We start from the raw sequence: 18,411 nt of genomic DNA on the forward strand, positions 1-18,411 counted from the left end.
TGTATCCTCTGGTGTCTTGTCACGTCTCATCTGGTGGAGACAGGTACAACTGCACTGCTGCTCTTCTGGATACACCTATGTAGCAAGAAAGAAAAGTTAGTCTGGGGCAAAGAGGTAACACTAAATAACTGGTAGAGAAGTGAAGAATGCAGATTTCTGTCACCTGATACTCTGGTATCCTGTGGTGTCTTGTCAGGTCTCATCTGATGGAGACAGGTACAACTGCACTGCTGCTCTTCAGGATACACCTAACTATGTAGAAAGTTATATAATTATATGTTAGTCTGTGATACATGAATAACACTAATAGTAATACGTAACTGGTGACAAAGTGAAGAATGCATATTTTTCTCACCTGACACTTCTGTCACCTGTGTTGTCTTGTCAGGTCTCATCAGGTACACACCTACACTGCAGCACACCTGTTAAAATTCAGAAACACCTGTAAGTCTAAAGCAGTTCAGTTGACACAAGCCACCAAGAGAGGCATGTTCCCATTGCTATAATACAGACTTACTTACACAGAAGTCAATGTTGAGATTGCTAGAGTTAAGTAGTTGTATGGAGCCAACTCAGTATTGCTCAAGATGCCTCCACACTGTACCCAGCAGTCGGACAACTTCGGAGGAAACAGTACTGTACTACTACTAAGGTAAGGCCACAGCAAGTAATTTTTACGGATGACGTCAGCGCTTACCAGCTTTCACAATTGCAACAAGAGAACCTTGGCTGACACTTAGAGATACAATGCAATGCAGAACAGTTAAGGTGCTAGGGGGAGGGTAGATTTGAGCTACTAGTATTACCTACAAATGTACTGTGGCACTGTATTATAATCCGTGAAAACAAAGATTCCCAAATAAAGAGTGATGCAAATTGGAATTCTACAGCTCCCACCTGGTCATTTTTTTCTACTTTACTATAACAGACATAGATTGACTTTGGATTTGGAAAAGATGAACAGGTACATGTACTGTAACGTGTTTCTATGATTTATAAATCACTATACAATGTAGCTGTTTAAAGTTATACCATCCACCGAATACTGGTATACAAGAATTCAGTTAACTTTTCTTGAATACTATCAACAGCAAAAGACACCTTGCCTCATCAACTTTAATATTAACAGCACAAAAAAGCTCCCCATCACTACTGACTACATACGATAATTTATTGATTGATTAATTTTTAGGGAACTGCAATTTTCATCTGGAATTTCCATGGAAAGACGACTGATGGTCTTGGTAGAAGTACAGAGTTCTAATATAAAAATATTTTTCAGACAATGAAAAACACAAGGTTTGCCATACCTAGACCAAAGTTTACTCTCCATGCTAACAGTGTACACAATCAATCTTTGAATTTCTTTACTTTAAAACTGACAAACACATTGACAAAAACTAAGTGACCACGTAAAACCAGGATAGAAACAACAACTAAAATTAAACCACTTCGAGTTCAACTGAATGTGCGATAAACTTAGCACAACATGTTTGGAAGTCAGGCCACACCAATTTAATTTGGTGGTTCTCGGATTTTTTATAGAAAATATGAAGTGACGGGGAAAAAAATAATAACAGGTCTAGGCATCCTATTATAGTCCCATATTCTACAAAAGGAGCCATGAAGTCAACACAAAAGGCTGGGGTGATATTTAAACAATGAATTTTTTAACTTTTAATCAAACCAATGCATTGATAGATGGGAAAACTGTAACAACTAGGAAGAAAAGACTGTTGGGGGCAAAATATGAGCATTTTTTAATTGATTCAGAACCAGAATCTTTTCTTTAAATCAGAAAAAAATGAAGAGGGTTGGATGAAAGAAAAATTCCAGTACAAAAAAGAAACCCTGATAAAAAAAGGCTAAAAACACGCCAAAAATAACCCTAACCTCTGCTTGGAGAGTACACGTGCACATTCCAACCGGTGTTTTTGAACCACGTGGAGACAAACAAAAGACAGTTTTTGTTAAGGTATTCTTTCTTTGCAATATAAACTCGATAAGTATGACATACGCATACATTTATTACGCAACAAGAACACAATACATGGAAAATCTGGTCAAGAAAACGGGGCAAAAATGACAGTTTCAAAACCTGTCTTACATCAGGAATGGTCGCTCAAAACTTGCAGAGCTTCTTCATTTCTTAAAAAATACAACTCAACATGTTCTTACTAGTTGCTAGGGAATAATTCAGCCAAATAATTTGTTGGTTTACCTGTGAAGACAAGGGATGTCGTCTCCGAACCACGCCACTCCTCCCATGCCCAACTGCACCTCGCCATTTTGTCTTCTCCAACTTGAATTGGCCACGTCAAGAAATCCGCATTTTCTCCTCAAAACGTCACGAGAACGGCACGAATTCACCACGAAAACTTCCAAACCTCTTGCTGCACTCTTTACAAATGCATTCTACCAACAAAACTCGAAAAAGTACCCGGAAAGTTGCAAAAAATTATCCCAAACTTTGGCCAAAGCATCTCTGTCGGTTGAAAGAACGGCCATCTTTGATGGACCATACCAAATGTGTTATACACAGGTGTTCAGAACAGCCGTGCCTAATTAATATGAAGCCGTTGATCTAATTACGAAGACAACTTCAATCTTAGAAAACTTTTTAAAGGGCTTAAAAATCCACTAAGTCCGATGGACTTGTAAGCCTCTGTATTAAACGAAACCTTTTGTCCCATTTTCGTTGTCCTAAACTCGTTCATTTTTGCGGGAACGTTGCTTAGTTCCGTGGCAGCAAAAAGACGGAAGTTTTTGAGGTGTTTCAAGTTCGTGGTTAAAAATATGTTTCCTTTGTTCCGAAAATCATCCTCACACAGGTAGACATAGCTGTCTTTAGCGCTGACACACACAGGAAAACATACAATCCACACACAGGAAAACCGTGACAACATCCACGCAAAGGAAAACACACCATCCACGCACAGGAAAACACACCTAGCCTGTCCTTGGTGCTGAAAGCCATCCACACACAGAAAAATACACCTAGCCTGTCCTTGGTGCTGAACGCCATCCACTTATAGTAAAGCACAATCATTCGCCACAAAATGAAATCTTCGTGCCCATTTGAAGCAAACTCGGGTGCCAAAGAATTCATCAGAATTTTACGGAATTCATACGATCCTTACTAGGAAACATACGAAGTTTACGAAATACATACCACCCATGGCCATTACTAGAAACATACGAAGTTTACGGAATACATACGATCCATTACGTGGAAACATACGATTCTTACTAATTTGGGGTCATTTGCGACACACTGCTAGTGCTAGTTTGCCGATTGCCACTATAGATAAATCCCATGTTTTGGTAAATCCGAATTGTTCCTGATTTTTAGTAGACTAGTTACTGATGACGAGACCAAGGTCAAGTTTAAAAATCAGACATAGGGAATGTTCCAATCTTGCTGCAGGGGACCTTTTGTGTTCGTGGGTTAGTTTGTGAAGAGTACAACTCTTGCAAAGATAGGCAGATGTTACTGATTTTTGGTAGACTAGTTACTGATGATGAGACCAAGGTCAAGTTTAAAAATCAGACATAGGGAATGTTCCAATCTTGCTGCAGGGGACCTTTTGTGTTCGTCGGTTAGTTTGTGAAGATGACCGCTGAATAGCAGTGGGCAATTTTTTGGACAGACCTGTAAGTATAATATGCCTAAATATTGAAAATATGAAGATGGTGAATACTAGCTATAAAAAGCACTGTACAGACCATGTGACCATGAGTCTTTTATTCGGGTGTTCATAGGTTACACCTTGTCAGCATTTCTAGTATTCATCTTACATCCTAATCTCACTTCTGCCAGAAACAATGTGCATAAGATGCTAGTCAATTTTTAAGGGAAAAATTTTAGAATAATTAAAGGAAAATGTATTAAAAAAACAATAAACAAAATTGCCACACCTCTCATTACTTAATCTATACACCTGATATTAAACTACCATTCTTATGCAGCACACTTTTAACTTATATCTATTCTGTAAAATCACAGATATTTGCCTTTATTGAAATCATTTGCAAATTTTTCATCTAGAACATTCTGTCACTAACAGACTGCCTTTACACAATCTCCAATTTAACTTCGAATTCTGAGAGTAACATGCTCAGGTCCTGACAAGACTAAGTGTAAAATCTACATTACATAATATTTTAGCACTCCTAGGTTTACCTTGCTCTACAACAACATAGGTGTATTCCTTTTATATAGGACAGGAACCACAAGAATAGCTGAAATGTCAAGCTAAATTGTGTATCCTACATAAGTCAAAATACATAGGAACTAGAAATGTAACATTTGCAAAGCAAATGCATAATGTTTACCTTCACATATGGTCTGCTCTGTTAATTCTTACTCAAACACACATTCATATATATATGGTGCAATAAATTGCATCATGATGTAACCCAACACTAGTTACCATGGTGACAGACGTCTGGTTCAGGTCATTGACCTTCTTTGTTTGGAGAAGAAGAAAAGAAGAAACAGAGCAAAAACAATATGTTTTCCTTCTGCAAAGGTAAACATAATCATGACAACATATTAATGATCATCATGTTTCAGGCAAGATTCCTTTCGCCTTAAACAGTTCGTCAAGTATGTGTTCTAACGCCTCATTGGTTCCCCTCAACCCTTCGACGACCTGCGCGGCCCAACGGAAATATTCGGTCACGCGTTCTGCCGTCCATCCCTCCGGAGTTGCTCTCTCCAGATCACGTAGGTTGTACAACTTGTCAGCAAGCTTCACCAGTTTGGCCTTGTGGCTCTTCTTGGGGGCGTTGACCACTTGAAGACGTTTGCGCTCCATCTTGGGTAGCGTCTTGTCGTCTGTGACTTCAGCGACGATGCCGCGAACCTCCGCGCCAAAGAGTTCTTCGATCTCCTCGAAGCTGGTTTCAGTGTCTTCCACTGTGTCATGTAACAAGGCAGCCTGAAGAGGAAACAAAGTAACTTCAGTTATCCCAACTATGGCACCATGAATGTCCACCATGAAAGCTGCACGTATCTCCTCAAATCAAGAAGCATTCTATCTTGAAAATACACTACACAGTAGCAAAGGACAGAACAGTATACCTGTGTAACTGGAACGAGTAACGGTTAGGTTCCAATGAGAGAAAGAGAAATAGACAATAAGATGTAACGTTACAATGTAGCGTTACAATGTATAAGCAAGCTTCTTGATATAAAATTATAGCCGGTACAATTCACATTCAAGACAACAACAGCTACTAGTACATGACAGACGGAGCTTTATAATCAGAACCAAGCGGTTCAGGGTTCGAATCCTGCCATGTCATCGAAAGGCACTTGAATGATCACAGTGTGTCATGATCCTGGGCATTAAAGGAAGAAGGAGAAGAAGAAAACTTCAGAGGCATTTGACACCTGTTAATATTTTATTTGCACCTGCTGAATTGGACTCACCTGTAGCACCTGGACATCTGTGATTCCACCTTCCTTCATCAGAATGTAGGCGACACCTGCAGATACACAAAATACAACACAGGGAAGTCTTTCTTCACAATCTGGTGTGAACTTTCGTTGGGAACATAGAATGTGGGAACAAGCCACAGTGGGAACAAGGCTTAGTTGGAAAAAAATTGCGGAACGAGATCGTACAAGTTTTTCTAGGCCAAGAGTATCTGAAATATTTACCTATAGGGTGGTTGATGTACGGAGTCTTGTCGGGATCTTTCCTGCGCTGATTCTTGTGCTTCACGGCCGCGAAATTCATGCATTCGATCAGCTGTTCGGTCACCAAGTTTCCCGCGTCCGCCGCCATTTTGGTCACTCAGGTCAGGTCGGTTTGCGACTGTCGTAAAATACTACTCTCCAAGCAGAGGTCTGGGTTTTGGGTTACTTTTGGCGTGTTTTTAGACATTTTTTAACGGGGTTTCTTTATTGCAATGAAATTTTTCTGTCACCTAATCTAAAGGTGAAAAAAAGAACAAAAAAGTGCAAAAAATAGAACTCCCGATCAAAAAAGTCTAAAAACACCTTAAAAACACCCCAAAACCCAAACCTTTGCTTGGAGAGTAGTAAAATACTGTTGTATAAGCGACACCTAGCGGATATAGCTGAACGGAGCTGAACCAGGAAGTAGCGGGACCGAGTTTTACAAGGTAGGTAAAGGAAAATACCGCCTAAACAGGCTTTGTGCGTGGTTTGTACGCTTCCTGATCCTTCGATTTCTGTTTTAACGATAAGACAAGTTACTGAAGGGTAGTAAACGGGTGTAAGATGTTTTATAAGTCGAAGGCCGGGGGCCCTGGCATTAGCCCTATAACGTTAGCCTCTAAAAACCATGGCAGAAAAACCCATGCTCTCTAAGTTCTAACGGTACCAGACTTTAGAGGTGGCTACAAACTTTAGTAGATGGATAAAATGCCAGTGTAGTTAAATAGTCCGCTTGAGGAGATTCAAATATGTATTTGAAAGTTCGTTGGTCCGCTCAAAGAGGTTAAAAACTGCGCTAGAGGAGGAAAGAAAGTTTGCCGCTCTGTGCTGTGGTAGAACATGGAGGTAAAAAACCTCCATGAGGGCCTGCAAGGGGGGGTATTGATTACGAATTACGCCAAATTTTCGCCGCCGATTACGAATTACGTTAAATTCTCAGAGCTGATTACGAATTACGTTAAATCATGAGGATTCCCGACCGTCTAAAACACAGCAACTAATAGTTCTACGTCAAAACTATTGCCTTTGTGTTGATTGGCGCATAGGCGCTAGATCCAGGAGTTTTTTTAGGAGTGAAGACAAGTTCTGGCGAGTGCCAAAATCACCCGAAATCGGGTTCGAACCGGTGGCAGCCGAAGGCACCGGGCGATAGGTGAAGGTGAAGCCGATCAGCGAGTTTCGAGCGCGCCACTGAGCCATGGCGATAGAGGAACATGCTGTGGATACTGGCTTCCTAGTCGTGGGGCACTCCATTCACCTTGATTCAGCCTAGACCAGGCCCGATTTATGGTGTCCCAACTCACTCATCTGCCAGAACGGGGGCAATATCACTACACAAAGACCGAGATTAGAAATTTTGATTTGGGGGGGGGGCGAAGATTCAAGTTCGGGCGCCGAAGGTGTCCGTCAGCGAGCGCCGCAGGCGCGAGTCTGCTAGGGGGTCCGGGGCATCCCCCCGGGAAATTTTAGTTTTAACCAGCCTGAAACGCTATTTCCAGCATTTTGAGACCTACATTTTGACTGGACGGCATTATCGGTTGTGGATTGGACCATTTTGAAGTCAGCCTACGCTCTTATGATCTCATGGATTACGCTTTACGTCGCATAAAAGTAACTAATTACGCTTTACGGAGAATAAAAACGACCAATTACGCGTTACGGCTAATGTACCGATTACGAATTACGATGATTTTGGATGGCCGCCTACGGATTACGAAGGCTAAAAGGGCCTGATTACGCCTTACGAAAAAGGGCTTGCAGGCCCTCCTCCATGGGTAGAACAATGGCTTTTTTGAGAGCTCGAGGCAAGTCCTGGCCTGCTCCCCTGAGGTGTAGGGATTAAACTGTCCCTCCTGTTGCTAACTGACCGTGAAATGATTTGTAAACAATGTTTCTAGAGTGGGGGCCGTGTGGGGCTCCTCTTCCAATGACAGAAATACGATCCAAAATGACAATTGCAATCCCTCAAACCGAACCTGAACGGGGTTGGAACCACCACAATCTTAGCATTTGGGCACAAAAAAAAAAACCATACCTAACACTGATATTTCTTTTCCAACCAAAATTGAGTACCAAAGAGGTTCAAATTAATTCAGACTGCTTATTTGGATATACAGTGTGGATATAGAAAACCCAATGTTATGGTTTAAAGTTAAATGCATAACGTTATACAATTATAACCTTAACAGTTAACTGTTATATGTAACATCAATGTTCTCTAACATTCTCTTACGTCTAATTGACCACAAATTGCAACAGATTTAACAAGATTTTTTAAATCCAAACTTTGTATGTAATGTCACATTGTTTAGTGTATGAACGCCTGAACTTTGCAGGTACACAGCAACAGGATATTTGATAATAACTTTTTACACTTTTGCATATTTGCATAACTCAAGTTGTTGTTTAAAACTGCCCAGCATAACTTCAATGTGCTAAATGGATTCAAAATTATCAATGTAACTTTACGTCTCCTGTAGAAAGTTGACCAAATAAAAGACAAATCTTTAAAGTAAGCCCAGCCCATTGTGTATAGTGTAAACATCAGCTGACCTAATTTGAAAGATCTCCTATTGGTTGCCCTTTGACCCTTCAGGTGAAAACAAAAAACACCTGACGTAGTGCAAACGTCACGGTCAGGTGATCCTGTGTTTTTCGCAGGGGATTTCCACACCGCCATCTTGTCTTGGTCAAGTTTACAAAGAAATGCCATAAAGTCTTACTTTTCTGAAGAAACATTACTTTTTTATTGAAGATTAGGTGTTAGAAAGTGAGAGGCATTGCCCCAGGTGTTGTACAGGTATGTACAGGTGAATTGTCGGTACTGAGTAGAAGGTGTTAAGGTGGAATAGAAAGTGAAACTTGTTCGTATGAGGAAGTGTAATTGTATACTTAAGTATAAGGACACGTAATCACGAAACTAACCACAAGTTTTCTACTTGTAATGACTGTATGAGGCTGCTAAAATGTCTAAGAAGGTTTGTTAAAGTTATTTGTGTCCTTCACTTTAAAGTGTGTATGTTTTTAACATTTCACTAGTTCTGTAACGTTAGATAGTGGCCACATTCTGTTAACTAAGTTGATAACAAAGGGATCTGCCTGCCTTCTTTTGGCCACTAAAGTTGGTTTTAGTACAGTATCGTGTTTACCACAAGGCTAGGTCTGGCACCTCAGGCTATCCACTGGAATTCCATCTCTTGTAAGCTTTTAAAGTTTTTTTTTTATTCCAACATTTCATGACTAGACATGGTGATGGCACACCAACGCAGAGAGAGGACAAATACGGAACAGGACAATACTCATTTTCATTTTTAAGTGAAGAAACGGAAAGTCATGTAAATTAGTGCCATTCCCAAGGGCACAAGATCGGTGGCATATCAGGACTTGAACCCGGGACCTCTCGGTTACAAGTCGAGCACCCTGCCGCTACGCCACACGACCGCAGGGTTAAAAAAAGGTACAGTAACACAAGCACAACATTTTACATGTGAAGAAAGGGACCCCATAGTACAAATGTACATGTAATTTGGTATGTACAGTTTGAAGGTGTGAGAACAGTTTATGCCTAACACACATATTACACATTTCTATGTCCTCCCACAGATTTTGAAGCAGTATGGAGACTGAGAGAGGCCCTCCGGATGGTGCTGGCGACAGTTTACTTCACTCTCCAACCAACGACAAAGGCAAACAGATCCCTAACACAGATGACACCACAACTACATCTACACAAAAAGACATGACAGAAAATATTTGCACCCAAGAGGAGATTCCAGTCACAGCCATGGACCAGAGTGAAGAAAAAGTGGCCTTAGCTACAGCAAAGGACAACAGGACTCCTGAAAATACTGTGACCAAAGAAGGAAGCAGAGAAAAAGTGAAGTATCCAGTCCTTGTGCTAGACACCACAGAGGATAAGGCAGCACTGGCCACATCCAAAGACTTTGTTAAGGATAACTTATCGCTGTATGGACCACAGAGGGAGAATGATGTAGAAGAAGAGGCTGAAACTTTAGAAGAAGATGACCAAGAGAATGAATCCTTAAGTGCCACTGAGAACCTTAATGAAGAAGAAGAGCAGCAAAGTGAAAGTTACGAGGAGCAAGAAGATGCTGGCTCATTAGAGGAAGAAGAAGACCAAGACTTTGAAAAAGGGTCCAAGAAAGTAAAAGACGTTGTTGACGACACCGCAGTTTTTGGAGCAGAGGGTCCAACGGGAAAGCTGGGAAAAGGTTATGTAGAAGATGGAGAGGTTAACGACCAGGAGGACAATGACCTCATGCTGATCAAGGAAGCAGAGGACAAAGTGAAGGAGTTGCAACAACACCACAGAAACCACACCCTTGTAGTCAGTAACCTTCAGGACACAGCCAGAACTGTACAGAGAATCACAGCGCACCAACTAAGAGAGGAGCACCACACTGGCTCGGACCTAGAAAACCTGGCTACCAGACTGGACATGGCACACAAAAACGCTGCACAGTCCTGTAGCCAATACAACGAAGTTATAAGACTTTTCCAAGACTTCCTACGTAGAGCAAAGGAAAGTGCCACTCAGTCAGTTTCAGAAAGAGAACTCGACGACAGGAGTGTGGTATATGTAGAGGAGATAGAGGAAGAAGCTAGTGGCATTGAAAGGCCAACATCTTTGCACGTAAATGATGCCAGAGATGGAACTGATGCTAGTGTATCAACAGAAAGGTCTCCCAGCAGACAGATCCATACCATAAGCCCATCCCAAGTGGCACACTACTGTAAAATGTGGACACAGTTACGGGAAGATGGTAGGGTGCCAGAGGGAAGGGACGGGTTCTTCATGGATAACATTGAGTGGACCTGGGACGACATTGGCGCGGTCGGCCAGGGCACGTTTGGAACAGTTCACCTGGGGCAGCCGCAGCCTTACTTTGCTGTGAAGAAGGTGAGAAAATTGAACTGATCTTAATTCTGCTTGAAGTATTGGACAAGTATAGGCCATCAGCCTACAGGATATAGGAACCCAGCTGGATTTTTTGTTGTCACCATCTTGGTAGCTTGTGTGTTTTGTTAACAGAATATCACAAAATGCTATAATCTCAATAGACCTTTACTAGTATCTGCCGGGTTACATGTATCTGTCACTTTGAAAAATGGCATGTTTGAGAGATCTCTTATGCAGAATATCCCAGATGTACAGTTTACTAAATATAGCAAAGACTCCTTGCATTATACAAGGATGCTGCTTTGCAGATCTATTTACACCAATTTTTCTAAAGTTGAGAAGTACCCCTGTGCTCTGTAAACAAAATCATTTCAAATTGGCAACATATTACAAATTGCCTGCCTTTATGTTACTGTTGCGTGTTGTTTTACCTATAAAATGGAATTTTCTCCATTATTTTTCCTGCTGTCCCTATTGCTGATTAGGTGGATATGGACAGGTTTGAGGCAGATGAAGTTGAGATCCTGGCCCAGTTGGACCATGCTGCTGTAGTAAAACTGCTGGCTGTGGTGAGAGATGGAAACACCATGCACATCTGTACTGAGTATCTGGGCGGTGAGTCAGCAAATTTTAGATAGTTTCTTCATATGTGAAAAGTGACAACTAGTTCATTTTTGTGATGCTGTGTCACTCAAAATGCCTGGAAATAATCTCCGTAATATCTCCAGTTGTTACTAAGAGCTTGATTTGACTTCGAATATTGTTTACCTGGATGTCTAGCCTTTGTCAACTTTCTCAATGTAAATTGTTTGGGTTATCTTTTACTCACATGTACCCTTACTTGATAGCATAATAATGTTTACAAAAAAAACTTCATTTATGAAAATATCAGGGCCCACCAATTTTAAACCCACAAATTGGCTCAGACTTTGGGCTGTAACTTTTTTCTTTATTTATGTCAATGTCTACAAAGATGGTGTTTCAGTTTTCTTGAGTAAGGTTGTAGTGATAGCCAAAAATTCAGCAACCATAAATTCTTTTTACATGTAGTTTGAAGGCAATTAAATTCTGTTAGACATAAAGTTGCTTAGATCGTAGTGTTCTAGGAAATTATCTAAATTATCTAAATTTTTTATATGTAGTTTGAAGGCAATTTAATTCTGTTAGACATAATGTTGCATGGATCGTAGTGTTCTAGAAAATTATCTAAATTATCTAAATTTTTTATATTATGTAGTTTGAAGGCAATTTAATTCTGTTAGACATAACGTTGTATAGATCGTAGTGTTCTAGGAAATTATCTAAAATGCAAAACATTTTCTCATTTCTTCCACAGATGAAGTAGTAGAGAGGGTGATTAACCAGAACGCTGGTCTGTCAGAACCCACGGCCCTGGCCATCACCATACAACTGTTGGAAGGGCTGGTGTACCTGCACAAGCTGGGGATCGTTCACCGAGATGTCAAGGGTAGGGCAAATATTACTGTCAGGGGATGGTTCACTAGTCAGCTACAGGGTTGGGGTTGGTCTATTGAATTTCAATAGACTGTTTTGATTGCTGTTAAAGGTGTTAAAGAGCATTTGTGAAAAAATGTTGTCAGATATGAGATCAGGGATTATAGTATATATTTGTGGATATTATACATGGATTTGACTGGTTTTAACAACCATTTTGACTGATAAAAATGGGAAAAAGTTTAGGTTACCAGAATGCAAGTTGTTGGTTTTTTGTGATGCAATTTTTCTTTCTGCCCTCTAGCTTCCTTTATCATTTTCCCAAAATTTCTTTTCATTCTACTATGGTTTATGGTCTGTCCTTGGTACTGATTTTGTGTCCAAATGTTGATTGTTTTCGCTGTTGTGTACATCATACTTTCCACAATGGGACTTTCACACATGCCCTGTCCTTGGTGCTGAATTTATACCCAAATCTTAGTTTTTTTGTTTCTTGTCTCGTAGCTGCCAATGCTGTGTTATGCCGAGTCAGCGACACAGAACCAGACAGGGTCCAGGTGAAACTGATCGACTTTGGCTCCGCCACCAGGATCCCTAAAGGCCACAAGTGGGTTCACGAGGAAGAGAGAGAACCTAAGGTACGTTAACCTTTATCACACTGAAGTAGCCATTTTGTATATCATTGGTTACATGATTTTACAGCAGGTAGAAGGTTAACACAATAATAACAGTTATCATATGGCTAATTCTAAAGAACTGTCTTTGCTGTTACAAGTTCATGGTTTACACAGTGACTTCAAATTGCACTGTGAACTTATCATTACAGTGAATTACAGTACACAATGTACTTATATCTTACACACTGTTAATACATGTACATGTATGGTGTCAATGTAAGAAACAGGAGAAGCCAGTAAAAAACCCTTCTGGTCCCAGGCCGGCCCGGTTCGAACCCACGACCTCCCGGGCACCAGAGCGTCATAACCAGATGCTCTAACCACTCCGTTAAAAGGTCTAGACCCATTGGCCGGGTCAGTTGGTAGCGCCTATAAACTCCCCACTGTTACATCAATATCATACTCCATTTATACTGTAAATCACCATACTTTTGAGGTACTTTTTGCAGTTTTTGCAGTCACTTTAGTACTGAGAACTTTATACTGATAATCATTATCATCAACAAATAATTTGCCGACTTTCTTTTTGCTCACTGCCACCGTGAACATATAGTTCCACGGACATGTCCATTTTATTCAGACTTTTCCTACCGTGAACATAAAGTGATTTTATAGATTAAATTACAGTACTTGTTAGCATGAGATTGGTGATACTTGTTGTACTACAGGGTACCCCAACCCACATGAGTCCAGAGATGGCGCGTGCCGAGGAACACAACTGTACTACAGACATCTGGAGCCTGGGCTGTACCACTCTGCACATGCTCACGGGGAGGCACCCCTGGCAGAAATATGCCGTCCGCAGCTTCCAACTTATTTACCAGGTATGCAGCTGAAAGTAGCTAAAATTTACCCATTAAATGCCACACAAGTTCAGTTATTTTTGTAACAGGTTTTTAGTGATACACGTAACAACTACATAATGATTGTATTTTGGTTCTAGTAACACTTTTCTAAAACTATTTCATTGTAGTAAAAATACTGCATATTATGGTTTGACATAACTTAAAACTTAGCTTTCCCCGTACAGTAGAATTCTGTTAACACTTGCCCTTACTTGTAATATTTTTGACAGGTAAGGCCACACCAGTTTCATTGGTTGGTTGGTTCTCTGATTTTTTCAGAAAAAATATGAAGCGACAGGGCGAAAAGGAAAAAAATAAAAACAGGTCTAGGCATCCTATTATAGCCCAAATGGTATGATAGGAGCCATGAAGTCAGCACAAAAGGCTGGGTTAATATTTCAACAATGAATTTTGAACTTTTAATCAAACTACTATTTTGATAGATGGAAAAGCTGTAACAATTGGGAAGAAAAGGACTTTCCTCAACTGTAGAGTTGATTCAGAACCAGAATCTTTTTTTTTGCAAATCAGAAAAAAAAATGAAGAAGCAAATCTGAGAAACAACACATTAAATTGGTTTGACCTAAGTTGAGGATTTAGGTTGATTTTTTTTGTTTGCTTGAATTTTCAGATTGGAGCCTACCCACATAGAATCCTGGACGACATCCCCCACACCACCCATGGGTCACTCAGACAACTACTGGGCCACTGTTTTAACCAGTGTCGGAAAGAACGACCACAGGCGCAAGCTATACTGGACATCGCATGTGAAGTGCACCAGCAAGGTAAGGAGATCTATGAGTTTGTTTCTTATACTGTCATGAAAGTTCATCTGTGTTGGTCAGTTACATGTTTAAAGTTAAAACTTTTGGTCCAACACAAAAAAAAATTCTCTCACCTAGAGCTTTCAACCAGTCCCTCTGGTCTTCCTCAGTAGACTGACCCAGTGAAGCTTGTCACGTGGCTTCTTTGAAGTGTGACATCAACACTACTGGGTCAAAGGTTTCTTGACTTTACTGGACTCCTATATTAGTGACCATTTATTGCAGTGAAGGTTCAAAAGGTAATACATGCATACTCTCCAAGCAGAGGTTTGGGTTTTGGGTTATTTTTGGCATGTTTTCAGACTTTTTTAAATCTGGGTTTCTTTTTTGCTTCACCCAACCCAACTTCTACAGGCTAAAAACACGCCAAAATAACCCAAAACCCAAACCTCTGCTTGGAGAGTAAAACATGCATACATGAATTAAAAACTCTTTTTCTGCAAGACAAAATCAGTAGCAATCATTAATAGTCTGTATGATGTACGTTGTCAAGTTTTCATGACACTTGTAACTACTGACTAACAATTATTTTTACTTTGAAACATACGGGGGTAAAACGATCCAAAATGGTTTGTCATTTATTTTTCACAGTCTCTGGTCAACCGACTTCTATTCAAGATGCCTCCCTCATCAGTCTACAACCCAGCAGCCTCAAGGCTTCAGTAGCCTCTTGTCTCAGCGCTACAGCTGTCCAACCTTCTTCCAGCGTCCTCCCGCCCCCTCCTGGTGCCCCCCCTCGTGCCCTTACCCCCTCCCCACCTACAGACAGCGCACAGTCCACTAAGGCCAGTACGGAAGTGTCAGACCCACGAGATTTGGAGAAGATGAGGAAACTGCTGGAGGAACTGGAGAGGGGGGAAGAAAAGGGTATGTATCTTGCTTCTGAACTAAGAGGTTGGGAGTTCGAATCCCGACTGATGTCGCTCACCCGACATGCACGCTACTGTTTAGGGTCGCAGTCCTTCGGACAGGACGTTAAGCTGTGGTCCACTGTTCATTGCGCTTGTCAAAAAGAGCTAGGGGAATTTCCCCGGTACAATGAACCTGTAAATACTGTACATAGCGTCTGTCTTCTCTGTCACGACCAGTAGAAGATTAGCTCTTCAATGAGCTAAAATGGTTCGAGATCACTTTCACGTAATCTTCTCAAACTTGTCATTTCTCGTGGTACAATGTATCAACTGACAATAGTTCCAAATTCTGTCTTGTGTATTTTTTTAAAATGCCACACAGAAAGTGGTTGTCCAATTGTCTTACAGTAACCATGTAGAAACAGCACTTTCCTGAACCGTTTTGGTTTTTATGTCCAGTTTTCAAAGATCTTTACTGCTCAATTTCATGCTCTTACAGCAAAGTTCTAGGTACTTTTACACTGGATTTTAGAATACATGGTTTATCTAGTTACATAAGGAATATGAAAATTGAACTTTTGTTGCTATTTAAACATGTGTCATTTTTATTCCACAGCCAATCCTCCCACCACTCCTATTGGGTCCTGCCAAGTTGCAGATGATGTTGTGAGTCATACAGACCAGCCTGGACTGGCCGTGGGTCGTCCAGACCAGCCTGGACCGGTTGTATCTCGTACAGACCGGCCTGGACCGGTTATGAAGATGCCAAGCTTCGTCCCCACCAACACCCTGTCCCAGAGTGTGGACCTGTACAGGACCTGGGCACAGGGAGAGTTGGGACTGGCCTCAGGGATGGACAGTCTGGAACTGGGACCAGATATGGCCATGGCAAACTGGGGTAAGACTTTCTCTGTCCATCTGTATCTGTATAACTGCCCTTCAGCATAACACACCAGCTTCGCAGGCACGCGGCGCAGCGGCAGCTAGCTACTAAGTATATCACACCGAACAACTTGTTACACTCAATCTTTGCACATTCAACTGCAGGGGTTATGTTTAAAGCTTTCTAGTGATGATGTCCCAACTGTGCTTGATGGTTTGAACACCTCAATTCTTGATTGATGACAGATATTTGAAGGCATGACTGTTTCTTGTTATTAATATAAAGGACTTGTCCAGTCCCTTTTTTTTCTTTGGTGTAACATTTTACTACAACTGTATGTAGAAAAAGTCTAGATTCTTGTAGCATTATCATATCCTAATTCTTTTAAATGGCTTCATATTCTACAGAATCTAATCAATGAATCTTGAATATTTTTCTCAACCTCAGATCTGCCAGCTGACTGTGATTCCCTAGTAACTTCCCAGGACACTGAGCTTACACCAAACAGGCCAGAGACAACAGAGCCAGCTTGTCCACCGAACACTCCGTACTCTGTCAGCAGCAAACCAACTGTTGGTTCCTCAGATCATGATGAAAGAGTTTCTCAACTCGGTAAGAATGACGACAGAGCTGGAAGTCAGGAAACACCTTCCAAACCTACACGTATAATCCCGAAGACTCTACGCTTAGATATAGACAGTGAACAGTCTACTGCTGCAAAACCTACATCAGTTGCAATGTCACAAATGTCAAACACAGATCCTAGTGATAATGTACAGTCTAGCTCTTCGGATAGACAGGAACTTCTAGATGCCAGGCCGAGAAGTGGGTCCGGAGCCCAAGGAATCAGTCGTTTAGCCTGTAACTTCACAAACCCTCATGTACCAAAACAGTAACTTAAGGTTGCAATAAGGAATTTAAGGCTACCATGTCCTCCAAAGGAATACAGTATATAGTATTATATAATTTGTTTCTAAAAGGTGTATATTTTTTTTTCTGAAGTCTTGAATGTTAAACAGAAGTCTTGAATGTAAGAAATTGTTACAGTAGTGAAATGTGCACTAAACATGATAATGGCAGTTTAGTGCATTTTTTTTCTGTACAAAACTTTTAGGTAGACTGTCATAATGGGGAAAATCTGACCAACAAACGATATAGAAATGTCTGATGTCAAATGTTTTGATATTGTGCAGTTTGTATATAAATGTTGTACCAAAGAAGTACTAGTAGGTGACGCCACATAATTCATCAGCTATTGTGCAAATTGAACACATTTTAAATGATAGTTGGTAATGTTAGTTGGTGTCATATACTAGTAGTTTTATTATGTAGAAATGTACTTTTATTCAACATGTGTACATAATTGAAAATATTAGATTTTGTACAAAAATGAAATGGCTATTATATTACATGTATATTTTTAGATAAAAATACATTTTTAAATATATTACCAATACTCTAATGTTGTATATTTTGTACAAACTTTCGAGACATAACCTACTATTATTAACTAAAAATTGTATCAATTTCTAGCTATTTCTATAAATACAATTATATGTACTTGTATAGGAGAAATGCTTGTTGTTTTCATTGTGTTTTCATTATTTTAGGTGCTTATAGAATGATATAAAAGGCTTTTTTACGGTCAGCTAATAAATAGTATTGGTTTCGTGAACACTGAAATGGTAAGAAATATTGACAAAAAGCTTCATTTTCAGCCGTTCGTACAAGCCGTTCTACGAATATTTTGCTCAAAATTAACAGATACAAGGCTAAAATTGTTCTTTACCGATAGATTAGTGATATTTTGGTAGTTGTTGTGAGCCGCAAGTTCAAGAACAAGAGCGGAAAAGACCTGAAGTAAAACCCCCTTAAGAGCCCGTCGCCTTTCCCCACTCGCGAAATGGCCAAATCTGGGAATGAGCGAGGCTTCTTTAGCGAGATACGGACCTTTTCGGAACGGGGACCCGAAAACGGGGGTGTGATAGGGGATGAATTTCCGCATTTTCTATTTTAGAAAAATTAAGTTTATGACATTTTTAAGATTCCTTATAGACACAGTATACTCCTTACAAACACTATTCCATACCTGCGAAGTTTCTTCGCCCAAAGTTGCTTTATTCTGGAGTTATGAGCCAAAACGTGATTTTGCGATCAGCTGATCGCTTGCAGAACGCGTCGCTGCCTTTGCAGAAGTGGAGTTTTCGCTGCCGAGCTCATTACCATATGAATGGCAACCAAGCAGATGTTAGGACAGCTATCTAGA

General features: G+C 40.4%; 2 protein-coding genes across 2 annotated transcripts; one reads left to right on the top strand and one right to left on the bottom strand.

Moving 5' to 3' along the window:
* Nucleotides 1-4,475: 4,475 nt before the first annotated feature.
* Nucleotides 4,476-5,812, bottom strand: LOC109468689 (guanosine-3',5'-bis(diphosphate) 3'-pyrophosphohydrolase MESH1-like). Its single transcript, XM_019767004.1, has 3 exons — nucleotides 5,669-5,812; nucleotides 5,438-5,493; nucleotides 4,476-4,943 (listed from the first exon to the last, which is right to left on the bottom strand). The coding sequence occupies exons 1-3, from the start codon at nucleotides 5,793-5,795 to the stop codon at nucleotides 4,566-4,568; spliced, it is 561 nt and encodes a 186-aa protein (XP_019622563.1). The 5' UTR covers nucleotides 5,796-5,812; the 3' UTR covers nucleotides 4,476-4,565.
* Nucleotides 5,813-8,341: 2,529 nt separating this feature from the next.
* Nucleotides 8,342-17,407, top strand: LOC109469028 (tau-tubulin kinase 1-like). Its single transcript, XM_019767418.1, has 10 exons — nucleotides 8,342-8,489; nucleotides 9,293-10,610; nucleotides 11,096-11,225; nucleotides 11,947-12,078; nucleotides 12,570-12,703; nucleotides 13,411-13,566; nucleotides 14,219-14,372; nucleotides 15,003-15,278; nucleotides 15,879-16,160; nucleotides 16,593-17,407. The coding sequence occupies exons 2-10, from the start codon at nucleotides 9,306-9,308 to the stop codon at nucleotides 17,039-17,041; spliced, it is 3,018 nt and encodes a 1,005-aa protein (XP_019622977.1). The 5' UTR covers nucleotides 8,342-8,489; nucleotides 9,293-9,305; the 3' UTR covers nucleotides 17,042-17,407.
* Nucleotides 17,408-18,411: the final 1,004 nt, after the last annotated feature.

The sequence above is a fragment of the Branchiostoma belcheri genome, unplaced genomic scaffold (assembly GCF_001625305.1).
Source record: "Branchiostoma belcheri isolate BF01 breed outbred unplaced genomic scaffold, Haploidv18h27 scaffold2, whole genome shotgun sequence".
Classification (NCBI taxonomy): domain Eukaryota; kingdom Metazoa; phylum Chordata; class Leptocardii; order Amphioxiformes; family Branchiostomatidae; genus Branchiostoma; species Branchiostoma belcheri.

What these genes read in the sequence shown, in the direction of transcription:
- LOC109469028 (XM_019767418.1), top strand. Translation starts at nt 9,306, where the DNA reads ATGGAGACTGAGAGAGGCCCTCCGGATGGTGCTGGCGACAGTTTACTT. An exon ending in CTGTACTGAGTATCTGGGCG is followed by an intron (nt 11,226 to 11,946) that starts GTGAGTCAGCAA and finishes TTTCTTCCACAG; the next exon opens with ATGAAGTAGTAGAGAGGGTG. An exon ending in TATGGCCATGGCAAACTGGG is followed by an intron (nt 16,161 to 16,592) that starts GTAAGACTTTCT and finishes TCTCAACCTCAG; the next exon opens with ATCTGCCAGCTGACTGTGAT.
- LOC109468689 (XM_019767004.1), bottom strand. Translation starts at nt 5,795, where the DNA reads ATGGCGGCGGACGCGGGAAACTTGGTGACCGAACAGCTGATCGAATGC. An exon ending in GTACATCAACCACCCTATAG is followed by an intron (nt 5,494 to 5,668) that starts GTAAATATTTCA and finishes GTGTATCTGCAG; the next exon opens with GTGTCGCCTACATTCTGATG. An exon ending in CAGATGTCCAGGTGCTACAG is followed by an intron (nt 4,944 to 5,437) that starts GTGAGTCCAATT and finishes TTTCCTCTTCAG; the next exon opens with GCTGCCTTGTTACATGACAC.